This window comes from Papilio xuthus, unplaced genomic scaffold (genome assembly GCF_000836235.2).
Source record: "Papilio xuthus unplaced genomic scaffold, Pxut_1.1 DF827679.1, whole genome shotgun sequence".
NCBI classification, from domain to species: Eukaryota; Metazoa; Arthropoda; class Insecta; order Lepidoptera; family Papilionidae; genus Papilio; species Papilio xuthus.
The window spans coordinates 3,520,458-3,546,415 of record NW_013530970.1 but is presented as its reverse complement, the minus strand read 5'-3'; the positions used below and the strand labels follow the sequence as shown (position 1 = coordinate 3,546,415).

At 31.2% G+C, this 25,958-nt stretch overlaps 1 protein-coding gene and 1 long non-coding RNA gene across 3 annotated transcripts in view; one reads left to right on the top strand and one right to left on the bottom strand.

Moving 5' to 3' along the window:
* LOC106117611 (uncharacterized) overlaps window positions 1–25,958 on the bottom strand; it is an 89,832-nt gene that overhangs the window by 58,008 nt on the left and 5,866 nt on the right. The gene's annotated exons all lie outside the window — the stretch shown is intronic.
* On the top strand, window positions 1,740–8,592 carry LOC106117607 (TWiK family of potassium channels protein 7). The gene is made up of 3 exons (XM_013311983.1): window positions 1,740–2,004; window positions 6,278–6,945; window positions 7,167–8,592. Exons 2-3 carry the CDS (start codon window positions 6,348–6,350, stop codon window positions 7,961–7,963), a joined length of 1,395 nt encoding a protein of 464 aa, XP_013167437.1. The 5' UTR covers window positions 1,740–2,004; window positions 6,278–6,347; the 3' UTR covers window positions 7,964–8,592.

The window sequence follows — 25,958 nt, the reverse complement described above, 5'->3', positions numbered from 1 at the left end:
AAAACGAACAATTTAATAAAATATATTATTAAAAGGAGTCCCTTTAGGCAAGGTCCCGAAGATACTGGCAGCGTTCCCCCTTTGGACATTTTAACTAATTCTTTGACCGAGGTAGCTGCCAGCTCTTCGGTCCCCTGTGATGTCGATTCAAAAATAAATAAAATATAAATTCACTATCAACACTAAATCATCGTGTTTGCTGTTAGTTTTAACTTAATAAATAGTAAATTCCAAGTATAAATTTCAAGGGGATTAAGTAATATTTTCTAAGAATTTCTGATGGGAAAGTTTCATGTTATTTATTTCTAACGATTCAGGTGGGACTGTAGTGAATTCGGCTTATTTATCGTAGAAATATATATAGGAAAGTAAAATTTTTACAACTTATTTATACAAACTTTGTCTACATCGAATTTTTTAAAAAAGAAGCAAAAATTGTATTGTACTTTCTGAAAAAAACTAACCAAAAAAGTTAAGTATATTTATTTACTATCAAGTAACCAAAATATGGTGGTTAAATCGTTGGCACGTCATGCTTCATAATAAAGTCACCTTTCAAATGGCGCACAACATTAAAACTCGGAGCTAAGTAACTGAAATTATTCAAATATTTGACTTGGCATTTCCCTGAGGGCAATTGAAATGGTGTTTTGATTTCTTAAAAGTTATCAAACAAAAATTTGTTAGCTTAGGAACCCGCGGATAAACAGTTTGCAGTGCAAAGTTTGTTTTGAAATAGCTTATTATATATAAATACCTGAAAGTGTTCAATTCAGTCGGTTATGAAAACTCATAATATATGAAGATGATAAAAAAAAATCTTTAATTATAATTTACTAGCTGTCGTCCGCGACTCCGTCTCCGCGGAATTAGAAAAGGACCTGATTAGTAGCCTATGTGTTTTTCCACACTATGTTCTAAATCTATGCCAAAATTCATCAAGATCCAAGGAGTCGTTTTGGAGATACCTTCAAACAAACATCCATCCATTCGTCCATCTAAACATTCGCATAATAATTTTCATTAAAGTACAAATCCAAAGTTCTAATATTTTCACATCATATTATATTTCAATTGAAAATTAAATTTTACGGTACACCTTCTTTGTTATAGAAAAATAATGCTTTGTATTACTAAGCAAGAATACGAAAACACATCCAAGAGTTTGCCCATCAAATAAATTTGGGTAGTCGATTGTGAACCTATTTTTGTATTGACTGGCAGAAACATTTTATCGCATATATAGAATATGTATGTATGTAACAGTCAACAAGATTTTTCACATAATCAAGTGGTTGGCGTTGATCGAGCCATACACGTTACCGCCGCCCACTGCGTGTTGTCAATAAAAATTGCTCGAATACAAGAACGTATTTCAACTCTTATTAACGCTCCAGACTGTTGTGAACTCATAAAATGTATTAAGTAAGTTTTACGTAATGCTTCTAATTACGAATAATAATTGTAAACTTTAGATAACAAGATATCAAACAAAAATGCTATGATAATATAATATAGAACATACGTGGAAATGTTTTTATTGTCTTGTCTCTAATATTTATTCAAAGCGCATGTCTCTGAGGGTTGGGACCACGCATGCGCAGAACTTCAGTCAAGATGGCGGAATTTGACCGGCTCCCAGTCTCTGGTATTGACTAAATTTGTTATCAAAGTTACTAAAATAATATATAATTCAAGTTTATAATTAAATATACTACATTGGTTTGTTTTTAATCATGACTGAACTAATTCAAACATCTTAAAACCTACTATAAAACAAAAGACATATGTTGACAGATTTGTTACAAAAAGTGAAAATGGGTGATAGCGATTTTCTTGGTATAAATCATCAGTTTTACCTAATTATTTACCATAAATAAACAGTGAAGGAAGACGAATACGAATCTCGGAACATTAATTCTGCAAACAAGGCAAGGATGAATAGAAAGTATGTCCGTAAAGATAAAGATTTAACAGAAGAGTAAAATGAAGGATTAAATTAAGGTACGTTTATTAATTATTAAAATATTTTGATTAATCTTTTAATAATCAACAATAACTGTGTATGATATTATGAATTTATACAATGTCTTTATAATATATTACTGGTATAATTTTAATTAAACATATAATGTATAGATATAGGATAGGAGAAACTGATAACTTTGAGAATATTATGTTCTCGTACGTGTAACGTTATTTCGGATATTAATTGATGGCGATTCTAAAATAATGTAATGAAATTTATTTCATGTGACATTTTATTTTATAATTTTATTTTAATACTAATATTTTTGACTTCAAAATGATAGTAAAAGGAAATAATCAATCTCAAATTCTCTGTATAAAATTCTATTAAAATTTAAAACAGTCCGTCTCTTTGTGAACATTTTTATAAAAATGTTTATCAGTTTATGAAAATAGGTAATAAATAAAACGATAAAAATGATAACGGTCTCGCAGGGTGAAGCGCGTTTATGAGATTTTTGGCACTTCATTGGTTATTTTACATACGTATGAAGAATTTTCTTACTGTTATTATTAAGACGTATACGAGTTTACAATTTATTATTAAATTTCATTTATAAACTAGCTGTCGCTCGTGAATCCGGCCTTGCGAAATTAAAAAAATAATTACTAGACTACGTGTTCTTCCAGACTATGTTCTTGTTTGTATGCCAAATTTCACCGAAATCAGCCCAGCCGTTTTGAAGATACCTTCACACAAACATCCATCTAAATAATAGCATTTATATTATTAGTATGATTTTATTTGTATATCTGTTTAGTTGTGGACACATAATTAACAGACAGGCTAGATGAGCAGGAAAACGCAATGTAGTACAGAGCTGTTGGTCTGTACGATCTCACGTCAGTGGGATAAAGATGATGAGAGATGACGAAGAAATTCATACAGGACGGATATTACGATATTTGTTTTTTTTTAGTTATATTGTAAAATTCTGAGATAATATAAACCGATACTGTAATATAATGGCTAATTAATGTTTTATAGTTTTGCAAAGTTTAAGCTTAAGCATAAATTTTAGTTTGTCTATGGCGAAGAATTTGAATGGAATGCAGTATGCAAGAGATTAAGTACAATTTAAGTAGAATTGTGAAAGGAGGATAAAAGAAAAATAAAAAAGCAACATCATTAATTCTCTGTCCCGTATAAAGTATAAGAAATAAAATAATTTAATTCTTAGATAAGATACCCAACGACTATATCCGGATAAAGGATAACCAGAGAAAAAGGCTCATCCGCTAAACACTTCAGCATTTTATACCCTTTTTTAAATTGGCGTGAAAAAGGGGTTGCTTTTCGCCAAAGTATATCACGAAAGACGCAATTATACTGTCCCCTTTTTCGTTTTGTTCAATGGTATTTTTATTTTAAGCCTATTTGCGATGTAACAGTAAAAATTTTCGTGGAAAATTTCAAGAGAAAATTGGAGTAGTCCTCTTTTTCATGATAAAATTCGGTGTGTACTTTTCGTAAATTGACTATCACACTTAGTGAACATAAAGTGTCGGTGGCTCAGGAGTCAAGCACTTGACTTGCAATCTGCAGGTCCTGGGTTCGAATCCCACCATGTACCAATGTGTTTTACGATTTACATATGTACATATATCCGACGTTCTTACGGTCAAGGAAAACATCGTGATGCAACCTGCACATATCTGAGAAGATATTCAATGATATGTGTGATGTCAACCAACCCGCACTGGGCCAGCGTGGTTAATTATGGCCTAGTCACCCTTAACTTAGGGTAGGCTCCGAGCCCCTCAGTGGGGACGTATAGTGATAGCTGATGATGAATGAACTTAGTGAACAAATATACCTTTAGTATAAATTTAGTATGAGAAATCTAAATTTAAATAATTGTGACGATAAAATTCTAACCAGTTTTTGTATTAACACAATAAACAATTTAAGTTATAAACTATCAAATCACTTTTGTACATCGATTGGATACTGAATAAAATAAATCGTATCGATTACAATAAATGTCTTCACGGGTCCGAAATAAATTTCAGTTTACAGCCAATTGGTGGGTATGAATTAAGCCAATAACGCTTCATTAGACCCGTAAAATGAACCCCCGATAATACGATCTGTAACACTATTCACCACGGATCGTTTACGACATCGGATATCTACGGAAATAAAATAGAATACACTGTTTAACTGCGAAACGATAAAAGTGGACATTCAAATTTCGTATCGTTTGTGTGGTATTTCGAGTGATAAATCTGCTCGTAAAATGTGTTCATAGTTTGTTACAGTAACTCGATCAATTTATTACTCCGTACGTTTTGGGTTTTAGATGTTGCTGAAGTTGGAAATACTTTGCAGTTCCTGTAAAATAAACAGCAATGTAACTATCCCGTTATTATTAGTAGTCACTTCAAGATGTCTGCTGTTTCATTTTTTTACGTTTGAAAATATAGTCCAACAAATAAACTACGCTTGGAGCAATAAAGTGTGAACTGTTTTTTATACTATGTTAACGGTAGAGATATTAAATTGTTCAAACTTTTGGTGAGAAATTATTATAAACTAAATTATATACGGCTAACAATCACGTGTAATTTTCCGGTGGCGGCAACAACTAGATTTGGACCCGTCGGAGGTCCAGCTTCAAGGCCAGTGGCTTTCTTCGCGGTCGCGTCGTTTCTCGCACTGAACATAGATTAACTTTCAGAATATTTATTCCGCTACTCCATAGATCTGGAGATACCTTCAAACAAACATCCATCTATCTAAACATATCTCCTTTATAATATTACAAGTAACATAATAAATTGGAAATATAATTACAAAACACTATAGGAACATATCTGAATGTCAGACGTCAGTTTATTACGAGTGCAGTATCCACATTTATATTCAACCATTTCAAAAGGTCCGTGTCTGTATTGTTATGAAGTTGGTCGACCTACACAATGTGAACTTGTAGTTAAGTGCTGAAACGTGAGATACAATGTGATTTTCCAACATAAGGTAGTCTATAATTACTTAAAGAGAACTTCATAATGTCTTATATGGTGTGAAGTTTAGTATCCTTGAGCGCTTTTTACAAGTTCCAAGTCTCTAAGGCTTAAGAATTAATGAATCTATATATTAAGTTACTTGGTTAACTCGCAGCTGGGAAAATAAATTATAAAGCATATATCTAAGAAATATAAGCAACTTATTCTTATAAAATAGTATTAATTAAAGATAGTACAATTAATAAAATCTTTTAAGTAATAATAAACTTTGTCTAGACATATAGTTTTTCATATTATCGATATTAAGATTATTATCATCCTGGCCTTAACCCACTCACGTAGCCGCGCAAGGGATTTTAAACTTTAAAGTTTAATATTATAAATATTAATATAATCGATAATAAGAACCGTTGAAATGGAATAAAAAATAATCGCATCCCTTTTATTTCACTTCGAGTAATGTGATACCAAAATCCAATTCCAGGTGTCGCCACTGATAAAGATTTTGCATAAATCAGAGATATAATTCAATATTACCGCGTTTTAGCCTCCTCCGCGCCTAATGTTCCAGCATTGAAATCTCTATTTCAATTTAAACGACTTATTTCATTACACCTCGCGCGCCCCGATGGGTTCCAACCGAGATCCGTGCCCATAAAATCTGAAATTGATTATAAATTTCACTTGAATATTATGTAGATTGTTATTTTATACCGCTTCTTTATTAGGCTTCAAACAATCTTCTTTATTCTTGGGAAAGCGCCGTCGATTTAATATGTCGTCAATTTTTTCATCTTTAATTTGGAGAGCTAACCCAAAACGTTATTATATTGATTTTATTATAATTATATTTTAAGGCCTAGTTTACGTTATTTCAACTAGCGAACGAATCCAGCACTATAATGTTAACTTATAAAATGTATACCTACACAGTGCAATTGAGTTTACTTTTTTCCAGTTGTAGTCTAGAGCTGGATTCGATAGCTCGACTGGAATAATATAAACTGCTCATTAAGTTTTCTGAACCTATAATTCTACTAATAGTTGAGTAATTAAAATAAAGGCTGCATTGGACATAAGTGTGACGTGTTTAACAGATTTTACGACTTTTAATTTCAACCATTTACACTCTTAACGCGTCAAATGCTTCGGTGATTTTATGAAATAATTCTCGGAATGTTGGAAATGTTTTTAATTTAAGTTTAACTACATCGAAATGTGAAGCTAGTTTTATATGAGTTAAAGAGATTCGATGTTATAATATTTATATTTGTTTCAGATGAATGAATGACATGAATTAACATTATTTAAATGGAATATATGTGCCAAATTCGAGGATAGAATCAAATATGGATAAATCTGTTAAGAAAAAGAACAACGCTAATGGAAAATACAAGAAAAACTGCAAAGCAGAGAATTACGATGAATTGGTTACTTGCTGTTTTTGCCTCAAGACTAAAAAGAGTAAAAAGAAAAGTTTAATCACAGGATGTCTTACCAATTTAGGAATCTTTGCTTTACTTTTAATTTATACTTTATTAGGAGCATTCATTTTTCTCGCAATCGAAGGCAGTGCTGCTAAAGTTCATCAAAAGACACTAGCCGCTACTTCATATCATGGCAATGAGAATCAAAAGACAATACCTCTGTCAAAAGTTAACAGTAGTATTGCACAAGCGAGTGCTGAACTAAGATCACAGACAGTTGAAAGTATATGGGAAATAACGGTGTCATTGAATATTTTGTATAAAGAAAATTGGACAAGGTTGGCCGCTCAAGAGATAGCAAGGTTTCAAGAAAAGCTTGTTGCGAGGGTCGCTGCTGACGTCACCGAGCAATACGGAGGAGTCAGAGCTCTGGAGTCAGCGCCCGCTTTAATTACCGACGACTATGAATGGAATTTTGCAAAAGCATTTTTGTATTCCCTGACAGTGCTTACTACGATTGGTAAAGATTCTATTTATTTCTATCATTGTAGCAAATTTTAAATTACATAAAATATTTTACTTTTACTCCTATGGTAGTCCCATTTTCGTAAATTTAAAGGCCTTTGAGGAAATATAAATTACATTTTCCGCATACTTTTTGCACTATAGTGGTCTTATCTATCTTTGTTTTCATTTTCATTAAAAATTATTGTGTTTTTTGTATGTGTGAATTTGTTTCAGGTTACGGCAGTGTAGCACCGAGAACAGCTTTGGGTAAAGCAGTTACAATTGGATATGCAGTAATAGGTATACCATTAACGCTTTTGTATTTATCTGTCGTCGGTGCCCTTCTTTCAAGACTTGCAAGGAGTGTTTTTAGCAGAGCACTATGTTGCTGTCTTTGCACAAAATGTGGATACTGTTGTCTCGATGAACATACGATGGCTACCAAAGAACAGAAAGGTAAGGTTAGAAGACAAGAAGATTATAGAACTCAAACTCTACACTTACAAGAACCGTATTACGTACGATCGCCGTCAGGCACAATAATTTCAGCTTCCCAAGCGAACAGTTTAAGCACGAATTCTGTCAAGGATAAGACACAAGGATTAAGTTTTCTCAGAGACTGTGACTCTATGAGTTGTACCGATACCGACTCAAGAGTTTCTCTCCGTGGACTCTCAATTCTTGCTCCGATTTCACTGTGCTTGGCAGCAATATTTACTTATATATTCTTCGGCGCATTGGTTCTCTACCAACTGGAAGGATGGAGTCCTATCGATGGTGTATATTTCTGCTTTATGAGTCTCAGTACCATTGGTTTCGGTCATTTGGCACCAGGAGTAACACAGAAGAATGGAGCATCTAGCGGCACGGTGTGGTTTTGTTCCATTTATATAATGACCGGTCTGGCTCTGACAGCAATGTGCTTTAATGTTCTTCATGATGAGATCGTTCATCGTCTGAGACATCATGAGAAGATGTTGAAAGTGACGTCACAGAAGACATTAGCACCTGAGTTCTTACAAAGATCTTGACGGGACGATAGTATGAATTTGACGGATGAGACGTTGACAAATTCAGACAATGAGACGCTACCGGAGATGTTGCAACATGTATCGAGCTCAAAGTGTGATGGAGTATTTCGTAGATCAGTGTACATGGTTAAAGAAGAGAATGAACAAGAAGAAGGTGTCCTAATGTAATTAGATGTTTTTAATATTATAATAATCAAAGACTTTTGCATTTATACTATTGAGTTGATGTGTGAAAATATTAGGAATTTAAGCTAATTTTGATTGTCTTTGGATACGAGAGATGTTGTAGGTAATATGGAATGTTTGTTAACACTTAAATACAATTATTAAACAGATAAGGAAATGACTGAATCGTTTGATTATTAAGTTGATATGAATGATGATTGGATAATGTAATATTTAAAATTGTTAAAACCAATTCGTGTGTATGCTGTAATATTTAATGTAAGGACTAAACTAAAATTATTTATAAACTTTTATTTAAAACTATCGAAGGAATTAAATGGACGGCTGAAATTAATGTAGAAATGAATAACTCTGGGGGTTTCATTTTGTTTGTTAAATGTATAGAATCATTAGTACACCCTTAAGTATATAACATTATTAATTTAAATTCTGATATTCAAAAACTTTTAAGTGAAATTAAATGACATGATATTTTAATTCCGTTTTTTTATTTTAGTTGGAACCCTTCTATCTACTTATAATTGACTCGCAAAGAATAAATAAATAAAATTGAAACTTTTGATTAATTGAACTGTATACACTATACTTCAAACCTGGATATTTGTTAAGTTGGGCCAAAAGATACACGTAATTAGGAAATTTTTCCAGTTTATACAGCGTGACGTTTAGTCAAACTGAAAACAAATGAGAAATTATAATAGACCTATCTAAACAATTTTATCTTTATAAAGCTTTGAACACAGACTTATTAAAAATAGACATATATTTGTATTATTAATTAATACACTAAATTATTCCAAATAAATGCAAAGAAAATTCTATTTTCTATTTTCAGCTAGTGAAATTTATAAATAATGTGTCTCATTTCTATTAAATTCTACTATTAAAGATATAATAATAATTGAAAACATTGAATTTATTTCAAAATGATTTTAATTTTCATGAACTTCATGACCACAAGTTAGTGGGGTATTATTTATGAATCGCCATTACTCTATTCCGTTCCGTTCATGTTCAAAGGAAGGACATCGTATAAACTTAATTGCGGTCCCACATGTTAACAACCCAAAACACTCAAAATTCCGATGGATACTAGTTAAGCGGTCCGTTTCGGGACTCTTTGAAATAGAAATATATTTTAATTTACTTGCCTTTAATTTGTGTAAAAACAAATTTACTTTAATGTTATAACTAGCTATCGCCCGCGACTATCTCCGCGCGGAATTGAAAAACCTTAAATCATCTTAGCTATGCCATATTTCATCTAGATCCACTCTGATTTCCATTTCTGATAAACATTCATCCATCCATACATTCATAAAGTCGCGTTCGTAATAATAGTAAGATGGTATTCTGATAAATTCGGCCAGAGTATGCCATTTAATAAGATTTGTTTTTATCAACGTGGGGACGGGATATGAAGAAAATATTTCCTTTGCCTGTCCAGCCCCTCTTCGAGCAAATCTTTTATGTAGACTGGGAAGAGAACATAAAATTCTTTTACTCAACGCCTGTCGTCTGAAAGTTTGCTGAGATAATAGAGAAGGTAAAAGTCGACCTGACTCTTTGACTGTTTAGAGAATTACATTTGAATTTACGCATAAACAACTTTCTTGCGATGTGTTCTTTTATAGTCCTTTATCTAACTTAAAGCTGATGTCGGTATCATTAAGAGGTTATGGCTAAAGTTTGATTTAATTAACGCAACTCTAAATATTGCTCGTTACCGCGATGACGTCGAGTTAAGAGTTCATATTTCTGGCATAAAGTTAATTAAATAAAATTATGTTTGCGCCGGAATTAGGCTCGGGAAGTGGAAATCTTGCGGTACGGTTGGTTTGACTTTAAAATATTTAAAGTACTTTAAATTTGGCAAATTAAAAAAGATGTTGCTGTCTATAACTAACTGGTATTTTTTTAAATACAGGTTTATAACATAACTCAGAAAAAGAATACAACTTTGAATACGACATAGTGGAAGTTATTTCGAGCAAGAACTTTATTTGGGCTAAGTTAAGAAATGTCGTAATTATTACTTATTTTATTGTACATGCGACTACTAGTAAACTGTTACTAGTTCTAATTAATTACATTGGTTTAAACTATCGCAGTCAGCTTCTAAAGGAAAAAAAGTTGAAGTACCAATAACTCTGTATATTAAAGTAAGGAATTATTCCTAATAAAGGTTATAAAATCTTACTAATACTATAAATTCGAATATTAGATGCATGGATGTTTGTTTAGAAGATATCTCCAGAACGGCTTAACAGATCTGGGTGAAATTTGGCATAGATGTAGATCAAAGTCAGAAAGAAAAAAAGTAGCGGCCTTCAGCTTTCAATATAAAATTAATTTTATACATTTTAACGACAGAACAAAGGTACTAAAGTACTAAACGACCTAGAGAAACAATTTCAACTATATGTATGTAACAATAGAATTAATATAATTTAACATAACAATGTACTTACGTTAGGCAACTATCCCGGATATAATTCAAAATTATAAAGGGATTAGGAAATAACTTGGAATTTCATAAAGTCAGCAATAAAATATCTTTAGAGAAGGTTTTAGAACTCCTATTCCAGGTAATAAACATTAAGATTAAAACTGAATAAGTTTTAACTGAGTAAATAAATAAAAGATTCTAAAATAATTTCTGTTAGAGGTCGGCAACGCAACGGTTCTTTTGGTTTTTCAGATATCCATGGGCGCCGGATCAATCAATAATAGGCACTCCGCAGTTTTTTACCCCTTTATCTTATATAAAAAAATTATTATTGGTATATTACATATATGTCTTGAAAGCGTTTGTCTTTTCTTTTCTTCAAGAGAATTTCCTCTTAAAAAGTTTGAAGCTGTTTGATCATTTTCAATAAAAAAATGTTTTCCTGATTGCCTTTAGCAAGATATTAATTTTTAATTGCTTTCCGAAGTCTGCGCCCGTCAGTTGGCTGAACATAAATTGATTCCACAACTTTTATGAGCGCTATTAAATTAAACAAAAAAAAACAACAAACACGTAGTGAAGCCATTTTTTGTGTTAAAATTCAATTGGTTCATATTTCTATTTAATTACATTTAGTAATATTTTTCGCACCTACAAACAAACACACACACACGCACACATACAAATACTGGATAAAATAGAACCTATTTAAGACCTAGATTAAGAGAAGGCACTATCTCCTGTAATACAGGTCTCCATCTTTAAAAAAAATAACATAATTAGTAGCCGATGTGTTCCTTGGGACTTCTATGTTCTGTACGTATGCCAAATTTCATAGAGATCCGATCAGTCGCTCTGGAGTTATCATCAAACAAACATTCATCCATCCGTTTAAATATTCGCATATATATACATAAATATATATATAAAAGAAAGTCGTGTTAGTTACACTAGTTATAACTCAAGAACGGCTTTACCGATATGGCTGAAAATTGGTGGGGAGGTAGCTTAGAGCCAGGAGACGGACATAGGATACTATTTTTTTTTAATTTATGCCTTGAAGAGCTGCTTTTTATTTAACTTATCTATATATTAAGTTTTTTTAAATAAGTAAGATTAATACAATGTTTAAGACTTAATTAAACAAGCGATGTAATGAAAAAAATAAAATAAAAATGATCACATTTTAACAGAATTTTGTCGCTATTTCTCGTACGATGTCTTTGATGGATGTATAGATGAAATTTTCTTTGTCACGTTTGATGGATCGATGTAAAGAAAATGTTCCTTAAGCTAAAACAAACAGAAAGTTACATAGTTTGTATCAAAAATGTAGCACGCGGTTCAGTTACCTTTTTATTAGTTCGGTTTTTGTTGTACTTATTATTAGTGTACGTAAAGTATATCTAAAACTAAATTAAGTAAAAAATATGCCTGCTTTAAAAAATCCATTCGATTTTATAGAAAAATATAAGCGAAATTTGTAATTTTCTCTCTCATATTTCTATTCATCTATGCATACGTTTTAATTAGGTTTTGCTATTCATCATAATTGAGGAGATGCAACATTAATTACATTTCAAATTCACATTTACTAATTAAAAACTTTATTACGTCGTGATCAAAGAGAATTAATTTTTCGAGTATTGAATTACGAACCAAATTATATATTTTTCAGGTCTTTGTCTATACATATTTCCAGACTAGCGGTCGCCCGCGACTTCGTAAGTGAAGAAAGTTAGCAGAAAACACTCCAACGCATATAAGCTACCTTCTAGTAAAAGTCTTGTCAAAATCGGTCAAGCCGTTTTGGAGATTACCCGGAACAAATGCGGACTTCTAAACGGATATATTTTAGAAAACTACATTTTTATTTCTATAGCAAATTCATCATATGAAGGAAATATATTTTTTTATATTACATACAGACAGTACAATATTATTACTTATATACTTTATATTTTTAGACATTATTACTTAAAATCCTTCGGCGCGAATAACGTTCTTTCGTTACCAAGTCCAGTGTCAGAATGATTAGTGAGGGGACACAAACGTCGACATTTTAGTAAAGCTAGTGTTGGGTCAATACACTGCCACATTTTCGGATTTTCTTTCTAACACTTCTTTTTAAATACGTTACTTCTCATTCTGTCTGAAATACAAGATCCTGTGGCTTCTACATTTCTATTTTAAAAATGTACGTTTTAAAGTGGTATGTAGATAAACGAAATACTTAGCTACGAGTACTGAATAAAAATGTGACTTTGTGGCTCTCACAAAGGATATGTAGAAAATAGTCTCGTTTTAAACTATGCAGATGTTCGTTGGAACATTACTAAGCATTTTATTCCTTTGTATAATAACAGAGTAAATTAAATTAACATCAAAGAAAAACGAGTTCTCAAATTTTGAGTTGTAGAATTTACTTGTTTTAGCTATTTTAAACTTACCGATACAAAGATAACTGACCTTTAACTTTAATTTAAAAATTATTTGTATGATTTTTTTATGGAATGAAGTCCAAAAATGAATCGTTCCATGAAGTCATTTTTTTGTCATACATTGAAAGAGATGATAAAATGTTTCTGTATAATTCTTAGGCTTTATTATATGCCTATAACATCATATGTACATGTATCTAATGTATATATATATATATATATATATATATATATATATATATATATATATATATATATATATATATATATATATATATATATATATATATATATATATATATATATATATATATATATATATATATATAAACTGACGTGGCACATATACGAAACATGATCGATCTTGTGGTCAAGCCGATAATATTTTATTATTTTTTTCTCGCACGTAACTTCTGAAAGCCATGACGTTTCCATTAGGATAATAAGGCTTTCCTACATATATATACTTTATTAGGGACTCATGGACTGACCGGCCACTCTATATATAATATTAAAACATGTAACTCAAAGGTGAATGTGTCAAGATGTCATTTGATTAACTCTTTTTGAAATGTAGAGAAAAGTTTTTCGTTTTTTAAATATACTTGTCAAAATATTCATCATATATTAACAATGTTTTAGGTACTTACAGTTGAAATCAATATATGATCCTAAAGATAGATTCGATTTTCGCTGTAGCATCTTTGGATCGATAAAATTTAAACCAGATTATAAATCGAAATTTACAAAGTAAAAATAGAAAATAAATCTATTGATGAACAATTTCTTATTACTTTAACGTAATTAACACAAGGACAGACTAGTGTGTTATTTATTTGTCAAGTGGGCTTGATGTTGGTCGTTTATTGCAGCCCTTTTATGTGACGCGTGTCTGCGGTCCCTTGAATTCCAAGCCCTCCTCACAAGAGAATTAACTCCGCCTTTCCCTAGTAACGTAGCTTTACTTTCACTCTTAATAAAATATAACCTAACAATATTTAATATCACGAAATTGTTATAATCCAGTGTAGTCAGAATATAGAATTAAAAAAATATAAAGAATAATTAATATAAGACGTTTGGAGACAAATTTGGAAAATAAATTGTTTTTTTTTTTAATTATAATTGAATTTTGTATCCTATGTTATTCCACTAATAGTTTTGAGGTAAAATGTGCACGCTTTTAAAACAAAATGGACCAAAAAATAAACTTTATGAACAGGAACAAGTCTACAAGGAAGTTTCCAGCAAGTGTTGCTGCGAAAATCCCGAGAAAGTTTTCTAGGTCGCGTGCCCGCCTTACCTGCTGTCAGGCCAAACAAAGTTTTTTACGTCTTTGCCTACCGGCATAATAGGAAGTGAAAGACCTTTGAATAACTGTGTACGCTTTACACTTAACGGTATACATTATACTAAAAGCCTTACAAAGTTTTAAAACCATGTATATAATAATTTTTAATAATTAAAAGCGAAGAAAAAAACCAGTTATATAAATATAAGCATTAAGCATTAAGGATTAACGTTTTCCATTAAAATCTTATCGTATTAAGGATGCTTATAGTGTTTCTAGGAAAATTTACCTTCCCTGTACTTACTTTTTTGAAATAATTAACATTAATAACCTGACAGCCAGCGGCGTGATTTAAATTTTTAATTACTCTCCGAAGTGGTTTCCAATCGAATGAATACCTGTATAAATTGATTTCGAAAATTCAATAAAAGTTGTGAATGCAAAAGAAAAACAAAATTAATGTTTATTACCATTGTTGATTGGATTTGATTTCGTACACTTCTATTATTAGATTCGTTGATTTCATTTTGTTTATTCTATTTGGATTCTATTGAAATTTATTTAACAACAAAAATACGGCGTAGCTTTTCGTAGCACATCGTAGCACTTCGTAGCAATTTGTAGTAGTAGTGAATATTGAGTGTGAACCGTTTTACTGATTATGTCTTGTTTCATTTTATTTTTTTAAAACCCTAGCAAAATATATCGAATTAGATTGCATAATGATTGCCTTATATACTATTGGGTTATGTAAAGTTAATAAAGCCGTGTTAGAACGTTGAATGTTTAAACCTATTATATATTCCGAATGATATAATTTAAATTAAGAATTGTGATAAAATTACCTAACTTATTTATCTAAGCAATGCATTACACATATTGACAGTTTTGTTTTATCAGAAATATCAAAAGTTTTAATAAACTATGGTAACCGCATAACTTCCCTGCGAATTTGTTTTTCATTATATTTTATGATGAAACTAATTGTTTCTAACTAAAAACACCGTATGGTGCCTGTGATAGCAGATTCAGGTAAGAGTTTGTTCAAAAACAAAATATAAGTCTAGTTTTTCCGAGTCAGTGCATTCGACTGCCAATAAATTCCCTAGACTAGGTACGTTTGAAAAATAAACGTATTGGAAAATGTACAAGTATTTCTTTTGAAACCTACCATTTATGGAACGTTTGTATTTATATCTGTACATATTTCAAACAAGTTAAAGTACATATAGAGAGTTACTTTTTATCGTTCGTTTGTATAATATCTATTAATTCGTTTGTACGTCTGTTTAATCAAGTCCAAAAAAGGAGAAAAGTTAAACTTTTTGATTTTTAACACGTTTAGTGCTATCAAATTGTCGAGCGAGACACATTAGAAAAATGATAATGTCATAGAATGTGTTAAAAGACTACTAATATAAACAGTAGTCTTATCCTCCCTACGGAGGGTCGTAACAGTATGTACCACTCGTCCCAAGTAGCCGTTTTTTCTGAATTCAAATTGAAGATTAATACCAAGTAATCATTTAAAAATTACTATATGAAAGCAAATTATCCCAAACCTAGAAATGAATTAATGATAAACCCTTGCAGCACAGTAAATCATCTGCAATACACTGACCTATATTGATGTGAGTTATGAATCACTATAGAAATGAATTTGATTTGAGGCTTGGAATAACTCATATCCATATTTCAATGGTCTGGGCTTTGCTTTATTTCATATTAGGTCATACATTAATGATATCTATTTGAAAATAAAAATGTCATGTTCCAAAGTATGTTAAAAAAAATGCTAAGGAGATTGACCCATAATGTGTTGTTTTTCTTATTTAGTAAAGTAATTAAAGTCCGAAGAAAATTAAATTTACAACGGCTTCAAGTTGTTGAAATTCCTATTCAAAAGAAACTGCAATGAGTTTGCTTTGAACATTTTTTTTTCAGATTATTTGCTTTGTTTTAAAATAGTTTGAATATTACTAACGAACATAATTGAAGATTTTTTTATCTTTATTATGCACGATTTTAACTTTAGTACTATGTAAAGATCTAGTTCTCGCCAACTGAAATTAACAAGGTTCGATTCTCGCTATGTACAAAATGTATTGCTTGAATTTTATATATGCATTTATCCTACATTCTAACGACGGAGGAAAACATTGCAACCTATATATATATATATATATATCTGCAAAGAAATTCATAGATAAACAAGTGTGATATCAACTAACTTTTTTAATTATGACCTAACGAATTAGCGGACAACTGTTAGTTATACATATAAAACCACTGACAAATCAAATCCAAGTATTACTACTATAAATATTCATATTGGTATAGCTTACAAGGCTAGTATATTATAACGTTAATTAGATTCGGCCGTAGTATTACGTGCAAATGAATAACCGCAAATTGAATTTCCTCGTTATACCAATGTACACAAATGAAGTTTAATTATATTCAATTCAATGAAACGTATTAAAATAAAAGTATGTAAAATCTACATCATGTATTTTATGCGGTGGAGCTTTATTATTTACTTAATTAATGCTAAAACACTGCAGTAATTACGCACATTTTATTCGAACATTGGTAAGCTAAAAGCTGTCCAAAAATAATCATCAGCCTGTGGACTAATCCACTGCTGGACTTACTTGACTACTACTATGTTCCTTTCCAGAATCGATAAAGTTCGGGCAAGCAGGTGATTAACCCAGGCTGAGGACGGGATTGCCGCCTTGGAATTCACAGCTGGACTCAGTTTGTTGTATATAGGAAGTAAGGTCAGTAGGAAGAAGGAGGAAGGAAATCTTTCTTGCTGAACTTCTAGAGATAGGCATTCCTAAATGCCTTTCACAGTGTACAGTTCTCCGCTTTCCAATGACTTACTGCGGTTAGCACTAAGTGGTCAGTCTGCCTAGAAGAAGGGTCCTGCTCCCGGTTCGAAGCTAGGCCAACGATAGGAATTTATATTTCCCGTTTGATATTAAAACATTTATATAATTATATGTTGCAATAAAATGTTTACTTTTAACATACGAAATATTTAGACGATAAAGCAAACAAGACAAAACAGAAGTGAAACAAATGGAACTTACAAGCGCAGAAGAAAAACAGCCTTGTCACTGCGCGGCCACAATTCACAACAATTGAACCGTTAAAATCGCTAGCCGGTACAATGGTAGCTTTTGTATATTCGGTATTGAAAATCGATGACTCTTTACCTCGTACACCTCGAATTTGCGGAACAAAAAAAACATTGTAAACATTTGACCGGTCGAAAGCGTAAAGCATTGATGCAGAACTTTTAACGAGGAAATTTTTAATGGCCCAATGGTGGAACTACGAGATAAATCAAAAAAGACTTACTATTTTAGCTCCTTACAGTATAAGTTGATAACATGACGACTGATAAATGTATGGAGGAGTAGTATATTATATATTTTGCCGATCGTACATAAGGAAAAGGACATTCTTATTTTACATTGCTCTTTGATGGTTGAATTAGGCTGAACTTTGACTGAAATGGTAATAAAACTTAACTCCATAGTAATTAATACGACAAGTTTCGTTTTAAACGAAGTAAACACAGTGTACTCTTTAGTATATGGTAGACTCAAACATTAATAAAAATAAAAGCTTTGTCAATTTTCTGTTTAAAGCTCTATAGAATTTCTCAAGTCAATAAATTATTTGCCAACTTAACCGTTATCTCAGTTTCAACGTCCCAGTGGCTTCTTAAAGTCTCATTGATTCCACTACATTTGCTGGAAGACATCGAATGTGCAATTACATTTTTATAACGAACAAACTTAGTCAAAATATATTTTTTAACGAATGATATTCCAAAAACTGTTAAACTGAGTACTTACCATATTTTAAAGGAAAATGTTTTAATTATATCTTTAGGATTGTTTTGGAGTAAGAAATCTATTATATAACTACAATCTAATATTAGTATTTTAAAATGATGACCTATTAGTTAATTATATGGTTTACATTCCGTATGTAAATGTATATATGTTATGTACTTATACATAAGTTTTAAATCTTGTTTGATCGATGTTGTATGGATAAGCGTTTTATTGTTATTTAGTAATAAAACATTTGATTTATTTTAATCCAATTTGAATTTTAATGAGCTTAATATTTGTATCGTGACAAAATGAAAACTGTTATATCGGTTGCTATTCAAAACTTGTAAGCGGTTTACCTGAATTCAGTTAATGGGATTAATGATTATAAACATTGGATATTATTGTAATATTATTCGTTCATTAAAGTTTTTAGGGTTCCGTATCTCGAAAGGTATACATGGATCCCCTATAAGATCGCTTTGTTGTCCATTTGTCCGACAAGACACTTTATCTCTGGAACACGTGAAAAGTATCAAGCTGGAATTTATATCACATGCTGAAGACTGCTGTCCCTTGGAGCTGTGGAAAAATCAAACTTCTAAGCCACTATCATGAAAAGAAACAACCGTTTATGCAAGGGAATCTTAACCTACATAGTACTACCCGCGAACTCAAAATCTTGAAATTTTGTACGAAGCAACGTCTCATAGCCCAAATCATATAATAAATATTTACAATAAACATATTTTTAATAATTTTAAACTTACTTTTCATATGAACGCGTAAATGTAAGGAACATTGGGTGCGAGTCCGACTCGCAATTGACAGTTTTTTTTTTTTAATTTAATGTAAATTACATTTCACACAACTCAAACTCTTTATTATGAAATAGAATGGAGGGATTTTATAAATAGACTTTGATTAATGCAAACCCAGCAATTATTTTAAATTTGATTTATTTACAAGTGTAAATCAAATTCAGTATACCGTCGATTCGATTCACCAGTAAATTCCCTTTGATTTACAACGCGCGAAGCGAATCCCGTTTATTTGTCTCTTGATGGGCATTTTAATATTTTCAAATGAATATTCCTTACGTGACAATTTAGTACGAAAACATGTTTTGTTACTTATTGTTTTGAAAACTCAACTCTAACTATCCGTTATCTATTATATTAAGTATATTTTTATTTACATTAATATTTTTTTTTAATTACAAATATAAGGTTATTTTTTATGCTTTATGAAACAGTTTTATAGAATCTTTAATCATTATGTCCAAACAAAGACGAGATCGGTTATAAACGCTTTCTTTGATATTAAATAACTTTCTAAAGCGAAGGAAAATGTATTGATTGAAAAGGATGACCCTTTTACGGACTATCCGTTATCCGTATATGGGAGAAGCTGACACTACGTGTATTATAGAATTAAGTATTTTACTTTACTCAGTTTAATCGTCATCAGAAATTTTGATACTTAAAAATACCGGAGTTTTTATTTCAAACACAAAAGCAAATAATATTCATAACTCAATCTTAATTAACATTTATTGTGGCAAGATTTCTTTTTTGAAGAAAACCAAAAAACTAAGTTATAATAAAAATTATTGTATAGTGATTATCCGATTGTTCAAGGAGTTTTTACACTTTAGCTGCCGTTAAATCTAAGAAAAAAGAAGAAATTTAAACTTTTGAATTTAGTAATGTCAGATCAGTTTTCTATGTCTTTTTGTTATTCATGGTCTACAATATTAACATATTTTTCTGCAAACAAGGGTTTTTTATTTAAATCCTTGTACAGTGAACGAATATTTTTATAAAGTCGTATGGTTAAATGTACAATAATAATAAATAAATCAAAGGAATTACATAATGAATATGATACGTACGTCATTTCTACTTAAGTTTACACAATTGTAAATACTATTTGGTCGCACATTGATTTAAATCCGACTATAATACATATATTTTTTTATTATTCCAGATTACAAATAACTTCAAGTATTATATTTCTTGTTTACTTTAAGTGTCAATATCTTTTTGCCCGCGACTCCATCCGCGCGAAATTACAAAAAAACTTTATATACTACGTCACACGGATATGGTAAAAAGTATACTATATCCGTCACTTGATTCTAAGTTACCTCTCTATCAATTTAGCGCCTAATCAGTTTAGCAGTTCTCGAGTTATAAATACTGTAGGTAACACGACTTTCTTTTATATACTTACGAGTATACAATAACATACCAAAACATACAAAGTCAAGAAAAGTATATGATTTAAGGAAAGCATTTCTTAGGTCGTTTCAATACAGGCCTGAAACAACTTTACATAGAGACCGTGCTGAATGTTATTTGTTTTCCTTATTTCTGTAGAGTTTCAATTCCCTTTGGGTCCTTTTGTCTTGTCAGACTTGTCTGTAGTCATTTCACATCCTACTAGCTGTTTACATTGACGCAGGAATATTTCTGATAAACTTTTTTACTTACAAAAGGAAATATTCAACTTCTATTTATAATATATTTTTTATTATAATCCCAAAGGTCGAACTACAATATGTTTACTTCATAACTTACGTTTAAACTGCGATTTATTTTTCTTTTGTATTGTCTACGCAATTAGATTTATGGTTACTTATTGTCATCGTAAAAAGGATTTTGTTAGTATTCATTATATAACATTCACGACAAAATTCAATAATACACGAAACAAAAATTGAATAGGTAACGCTTGTAACAGATTTTTCAAACAACAACATCTTTAAGGTGGCGACTGACAGGGACATTCCTTCGGTGCAAGCACTTGGGCACTTCAGCGAGTCGATCGCCCAAACGCACCCTATTCTTATGTCTGTTTTCTGGACCCCTATTAATGTTCAAATTAAATTCAGAAGCTTTACGACCAGCTCCAAATACTTATGGGGTGCTGAGGTCGTACGACAGAGCCTTTTTTATCGGGAATTTTATAATTTTACAAGCTAAAAGAGAACTGGCCATTTTGACTACAGATGGCAACTAAAATCATACATTCAATGGCGGAGTACAATTAAGCATATTTGCTCAAGAACATTTTCTTCGTGAGGATTTGAGTGCCACAAGCATTTTCTCTCAGCGAACAAATGCATGCGAATAATCACACCGAGCAAACTGCTCAAGTGAGTCGCTACCTTTACGATTTATTACGTATAAACTTTTAGGTCGTTTACGATATTGGTATGAAACGGTGTTACATATGCGGGACCGTACTTTGGATTATTTGCTTTCCTTACCGTGATATTCCACCGCTGTGTCATTTGTATCGATGAATATGTTCGTCTCTATTTTTCCAAAGTAAATGAGTGTGACGTCAATATGAATTTACACAAGTGCTGCGACAGTTGGAATCCACACTTATTCCGAGATGGGTATATTTCAATTGTGTACAGCTTGTTCCCTTTCCTACGTATTGTCAACAGTTATTACAGTTGATTTATTCAAGTGTGAGAGATAATGCATTCGCAAATATGGAAAGGGGACTTTTGAAATATTTTCATTTACATTTTATAGGCGGAGCAAAATATATGAGTTTTTAGAACAAGACATACTTATCGTGTTGAAATCTTTGAGCAATAAAAGAGATATGTCTTACACATAATTAGTTACATTATTTAACTGCTTTAATTATTTTTATTGTTGTACTAGCTGTCGCCCACGACTCCGTTCGCGCGGGATTAAAAATAGATGTTGGCCGATTCTCAGACCTACTCAATATGCTCACAAAATTTCATGAGAATCGGTCAAGCCGTTTCTGTGGAGTATGGAACGAAAATTGTGACACGAGAATTTTATATATAAGATTAGATAAATAATTTTAAATTAAAATTCAAAACTAAGAGTATTCGAATAATTTATGAAAACATTTGTCTACGCGATGGCTTTTTAATTTAGCAAAAAAGAGTTTCAAATTCCAAACTCTAACGAGATGTTTTTATTTAATTAAAAATAAATGTGAACATATTTTATAAATATTTTTCACAGAAAATACAGTGAAGAAGTATTATCCCAGTAACCATATGATTATAAGCCTTACGAGGCAGTAATATTTTATCAGATAAATCCTTTATGCTATAACTACTACCGCTTTACTAAATTCTCGTGCCATATGTATTTGAGATTATTAAGCCTTTTGGGATTTATATGAAGGAAGCAATTATATTTACAAAAATATGACTTGTATACTGAGTTATTTGTAAGTTTTTGGCGTAAAATTTCTTGTGGCGAGTCTACAATTAGTTTTTCTTTGAGTTTTATAAGCTGTAGCTCGTGAATCCGTCTACGGGGAATTAAAAGAAACTTAAGCATCTTCTTACTAATATTATATATATGCCAATGTTTGGATGGACGAATGGATGGATGTTTTTTTGAAGGTATCTCCAGAACGACTGATTATATCTCAATAAAATTTGGCATACATATATAAAACATATAGTCTGGAAGAACACGTAGACTGCTATTATTTTTTTTCATTCCGGTCGGACGGAGTCGAAGGCGACAGCTATTTAATGATAAAAGTAAGATAAGTAAAAATATAATAAATATAATATTTAAAAAAAATGAGTTACTTTACTTTTTGAGCTATTCGTAAGTTTTTGTCGTCGTTTAGTCTAAAAAAAATGTTTTTCTTTATGTTTTATATCTTAATGCATTGCAAGAATAATGTGTTCGATTTGATACACCGAAACACATCTGCTAGATATAAAACGAACCTGCTCGCTGTATACATTATTGAGAATACTAACAAATGACGTCATTTAAATTCAATCGCTATCGTCTCTGTTGCATTGTTCTATCAAAATTTTACTATCAAAATTTTAACGATTTATTTTTCTTTATGACTTTATGTAATATAAAATATTTTCTTCTTAACTACGTCTAGAGAATACAGTGTCTTTTTACTTAATTAATGAACATACTTTAAAAGCTGTAATCACGTAATTCAGCCACTTCTACGTCATAATTATTTAAAACTGTACATGTGGAATGAAAGTAAAATAACAATTTAAAAACTTTAAAACTATTTTAATATAATAAAAGGCATTTAAATTAAAGCTTGTACATACAATTTGTAGTAAATATTATATAAAATTTTAAAATTACTTACATTATCATCAAAAACTTTACGCTAAAAACTTACATATATGTAAGTTTTTAGCGTAAAGTTTTTGATGCCGAACCTAATTAATAAACGTTTAGGGCTTATCAATAATTAATAAGCTATTAGGATTCATTTATCTTTAAACAAACATTAGAATGAGAAGAAGATTTATTGAGAAAAACAACGTACCTTAAAAAAACATTTCAAGACATCGCTTACTTATCTGTATATTTAAATTATTATCGTCAAAGTTTGTTAATCACCGTATTGTAGTTTAATTCAAGTGAACCTCAGCACGAAATAACTTTATAAAGGAAATACATACAAAGAAAGCGGTCGAAGAGAAAGCTTTGCAGAAATTAGCATAATCCTCTGAATAAATGGAAAGGAGAAAGGAAAAGACGTATTTGTGATAATGTATTCCTCCTACAATACAGTATCTTCAAAGTACGAAGTTGACTAAAAGAAAAGAAACAATGCCTCCAAGTTAGCATACCTTTGCTTTTATTTTTATTAATGTCTAGTTGAACTTAAACATTTTCGATCTCTTCATTCAGCCAATAAATTCTCTACAGAGACGTATCTATAAATACATATAAATAAAATTTGAGTGTCTGTTTGTAATACTTATATAACTATAAAGTTATGTACACCAAAATAACATTTTTTACAATTTTTGTCGTTCTGTCTGTTTGTTCCGGTTAATCACCGAAATGGCTGGACTGATTTGGACGAGACTTTTATTGGCAAGTAGCTGATGTAATAAGGACTGACTTAAGCTGTGTTTATTTTAGAAAAAATCTTTTATTTTAGAATAAGACAGAGTATTTCACGCGGACGAACTCGAAGGCAAAGCTACTTTAAAATAAAGGAGTAACAGAAAGACGAGTATCGTATATCACTTATCAATTACGTCAAATAATGTTTGTAGCAATGTTTATAAAATACGGTAATGATTCCGTTTGAAGCCTGTACCACCGTTTGCACAGTCAATCTATATAGAGTCAATAAATTTAGGCAAAATACTAGTAAATATAAACTCATGAAGCCCCCTGTATTTACAATGCTAAATACAGGGGGCTTTATCCGACTAATATTGTCACAGAACATTGATTACGCAGTCATATTATCATCATAACAAGTCACATCATCATAACCAGGTCGCAGACTATTTATAAATTATTATTATATATAAATTACTTATCACAGTCTCTCAGAAATTCTCTAATTCAAAGAAAATTATCAATTATAAGAAGAAACATTGTGTATACATATCATTTCTCATTTCCAATGAATTTGACATTTTCCTGAAAAATAAAAACCGATGACGTCATAGCGGATTATCGTCGTGAGAATAAGCTCTCGAGCTTATGATAGGTAGTACTAATATAGATAATAATAGGCCAATGTCTGAGAAGTCTGTCTATTTAAAGGTGAACGCCATTTGTTTGCTTTTAATACAGAAATATTTTTGTTTTATGTGTTTTTCTTATAACTTTTATCATGGTTATCAACTCGTTTCTATGCGCAAAGAGTTTCAAACTGATATCTCGACACGAATTAACTTTTGTAATTACTCTCTTGAAATCCTAAGATACCGTTAAAAAAACTGTGTACCTTTTTCGAGTGTACACTTAAAATGTTTTGTAAGTCAAGTAGGTCATTAAGGGCGTTTCTCTCATTAACGCCAATAAATAATGTCAAGAGTTTCTACCAATTTATTTTGGATTACAATGTTTTCTGTTTTCTTTTAAATGTTGTTTATCTTAAAGCGTTAAATGTTTGTATTTTAACGCTTATGTAACCTGCCTAGTAGTATCTTCACACTTTTCAAATCCACTGTCATATGTGAGCAATTCAACATGAAATATTCCAAATATGAAATAGATGAATAGTCTTAAATCTATTGTATTAAATGAAATATTAAAAACGAATATTTTACTAAAATATATTAATAAAAGGAGTCCCTTTAGGCAAGGTTCCGAAGATACTGGCAGCGTTCTCCCTTTGAATAGTTAAACTAATTCTTTGTCTGAAATTATGTCGACAATCAGATCATCATCAGCTCACTATATGTCCCCACCGAGGGGCCCGGAGCGTATACTAAGTTAGGTGTGATAAGGCCATAGTCAAACAGGCTGGCTCATTACGGGTTGGTTGACTTCACACATATCTTTGGATTTCTGCTCAGATATGTGCAGGTTGCATCACAATGTTTTCCTTCACCATGAGAACGTTGGATAAATGTACATATGTCAATCGGATATTGAAAAACACATTGGTACATGGCGGGATTCGAACCCAGGACCTTATCCCCTTATCTCGTTTGAGAACTATGATTTTAAGATATCGTCTGGACTGATGCACAATATTTCAAACGTGTTGTACGAGTACCTTCAACGGCTTTTGAGCGTGTCGCCTGCAGAAATCACGTTGCTTCGACACTACGGTGGTGTCCATTTTTAAGTGCTCGATAATTATTAAAACAAAACGTAGTTAACTGATAATAATATTCTAATATTTTCTACTGAAATTATCGCCTATATTTCAAGACATAGGATAGGAAGCCATGCAATTATAAGGATTTACAACACCCTCGGGCTAGCCGCTTGAGCGAGCCTGTCAGGATTCTGTT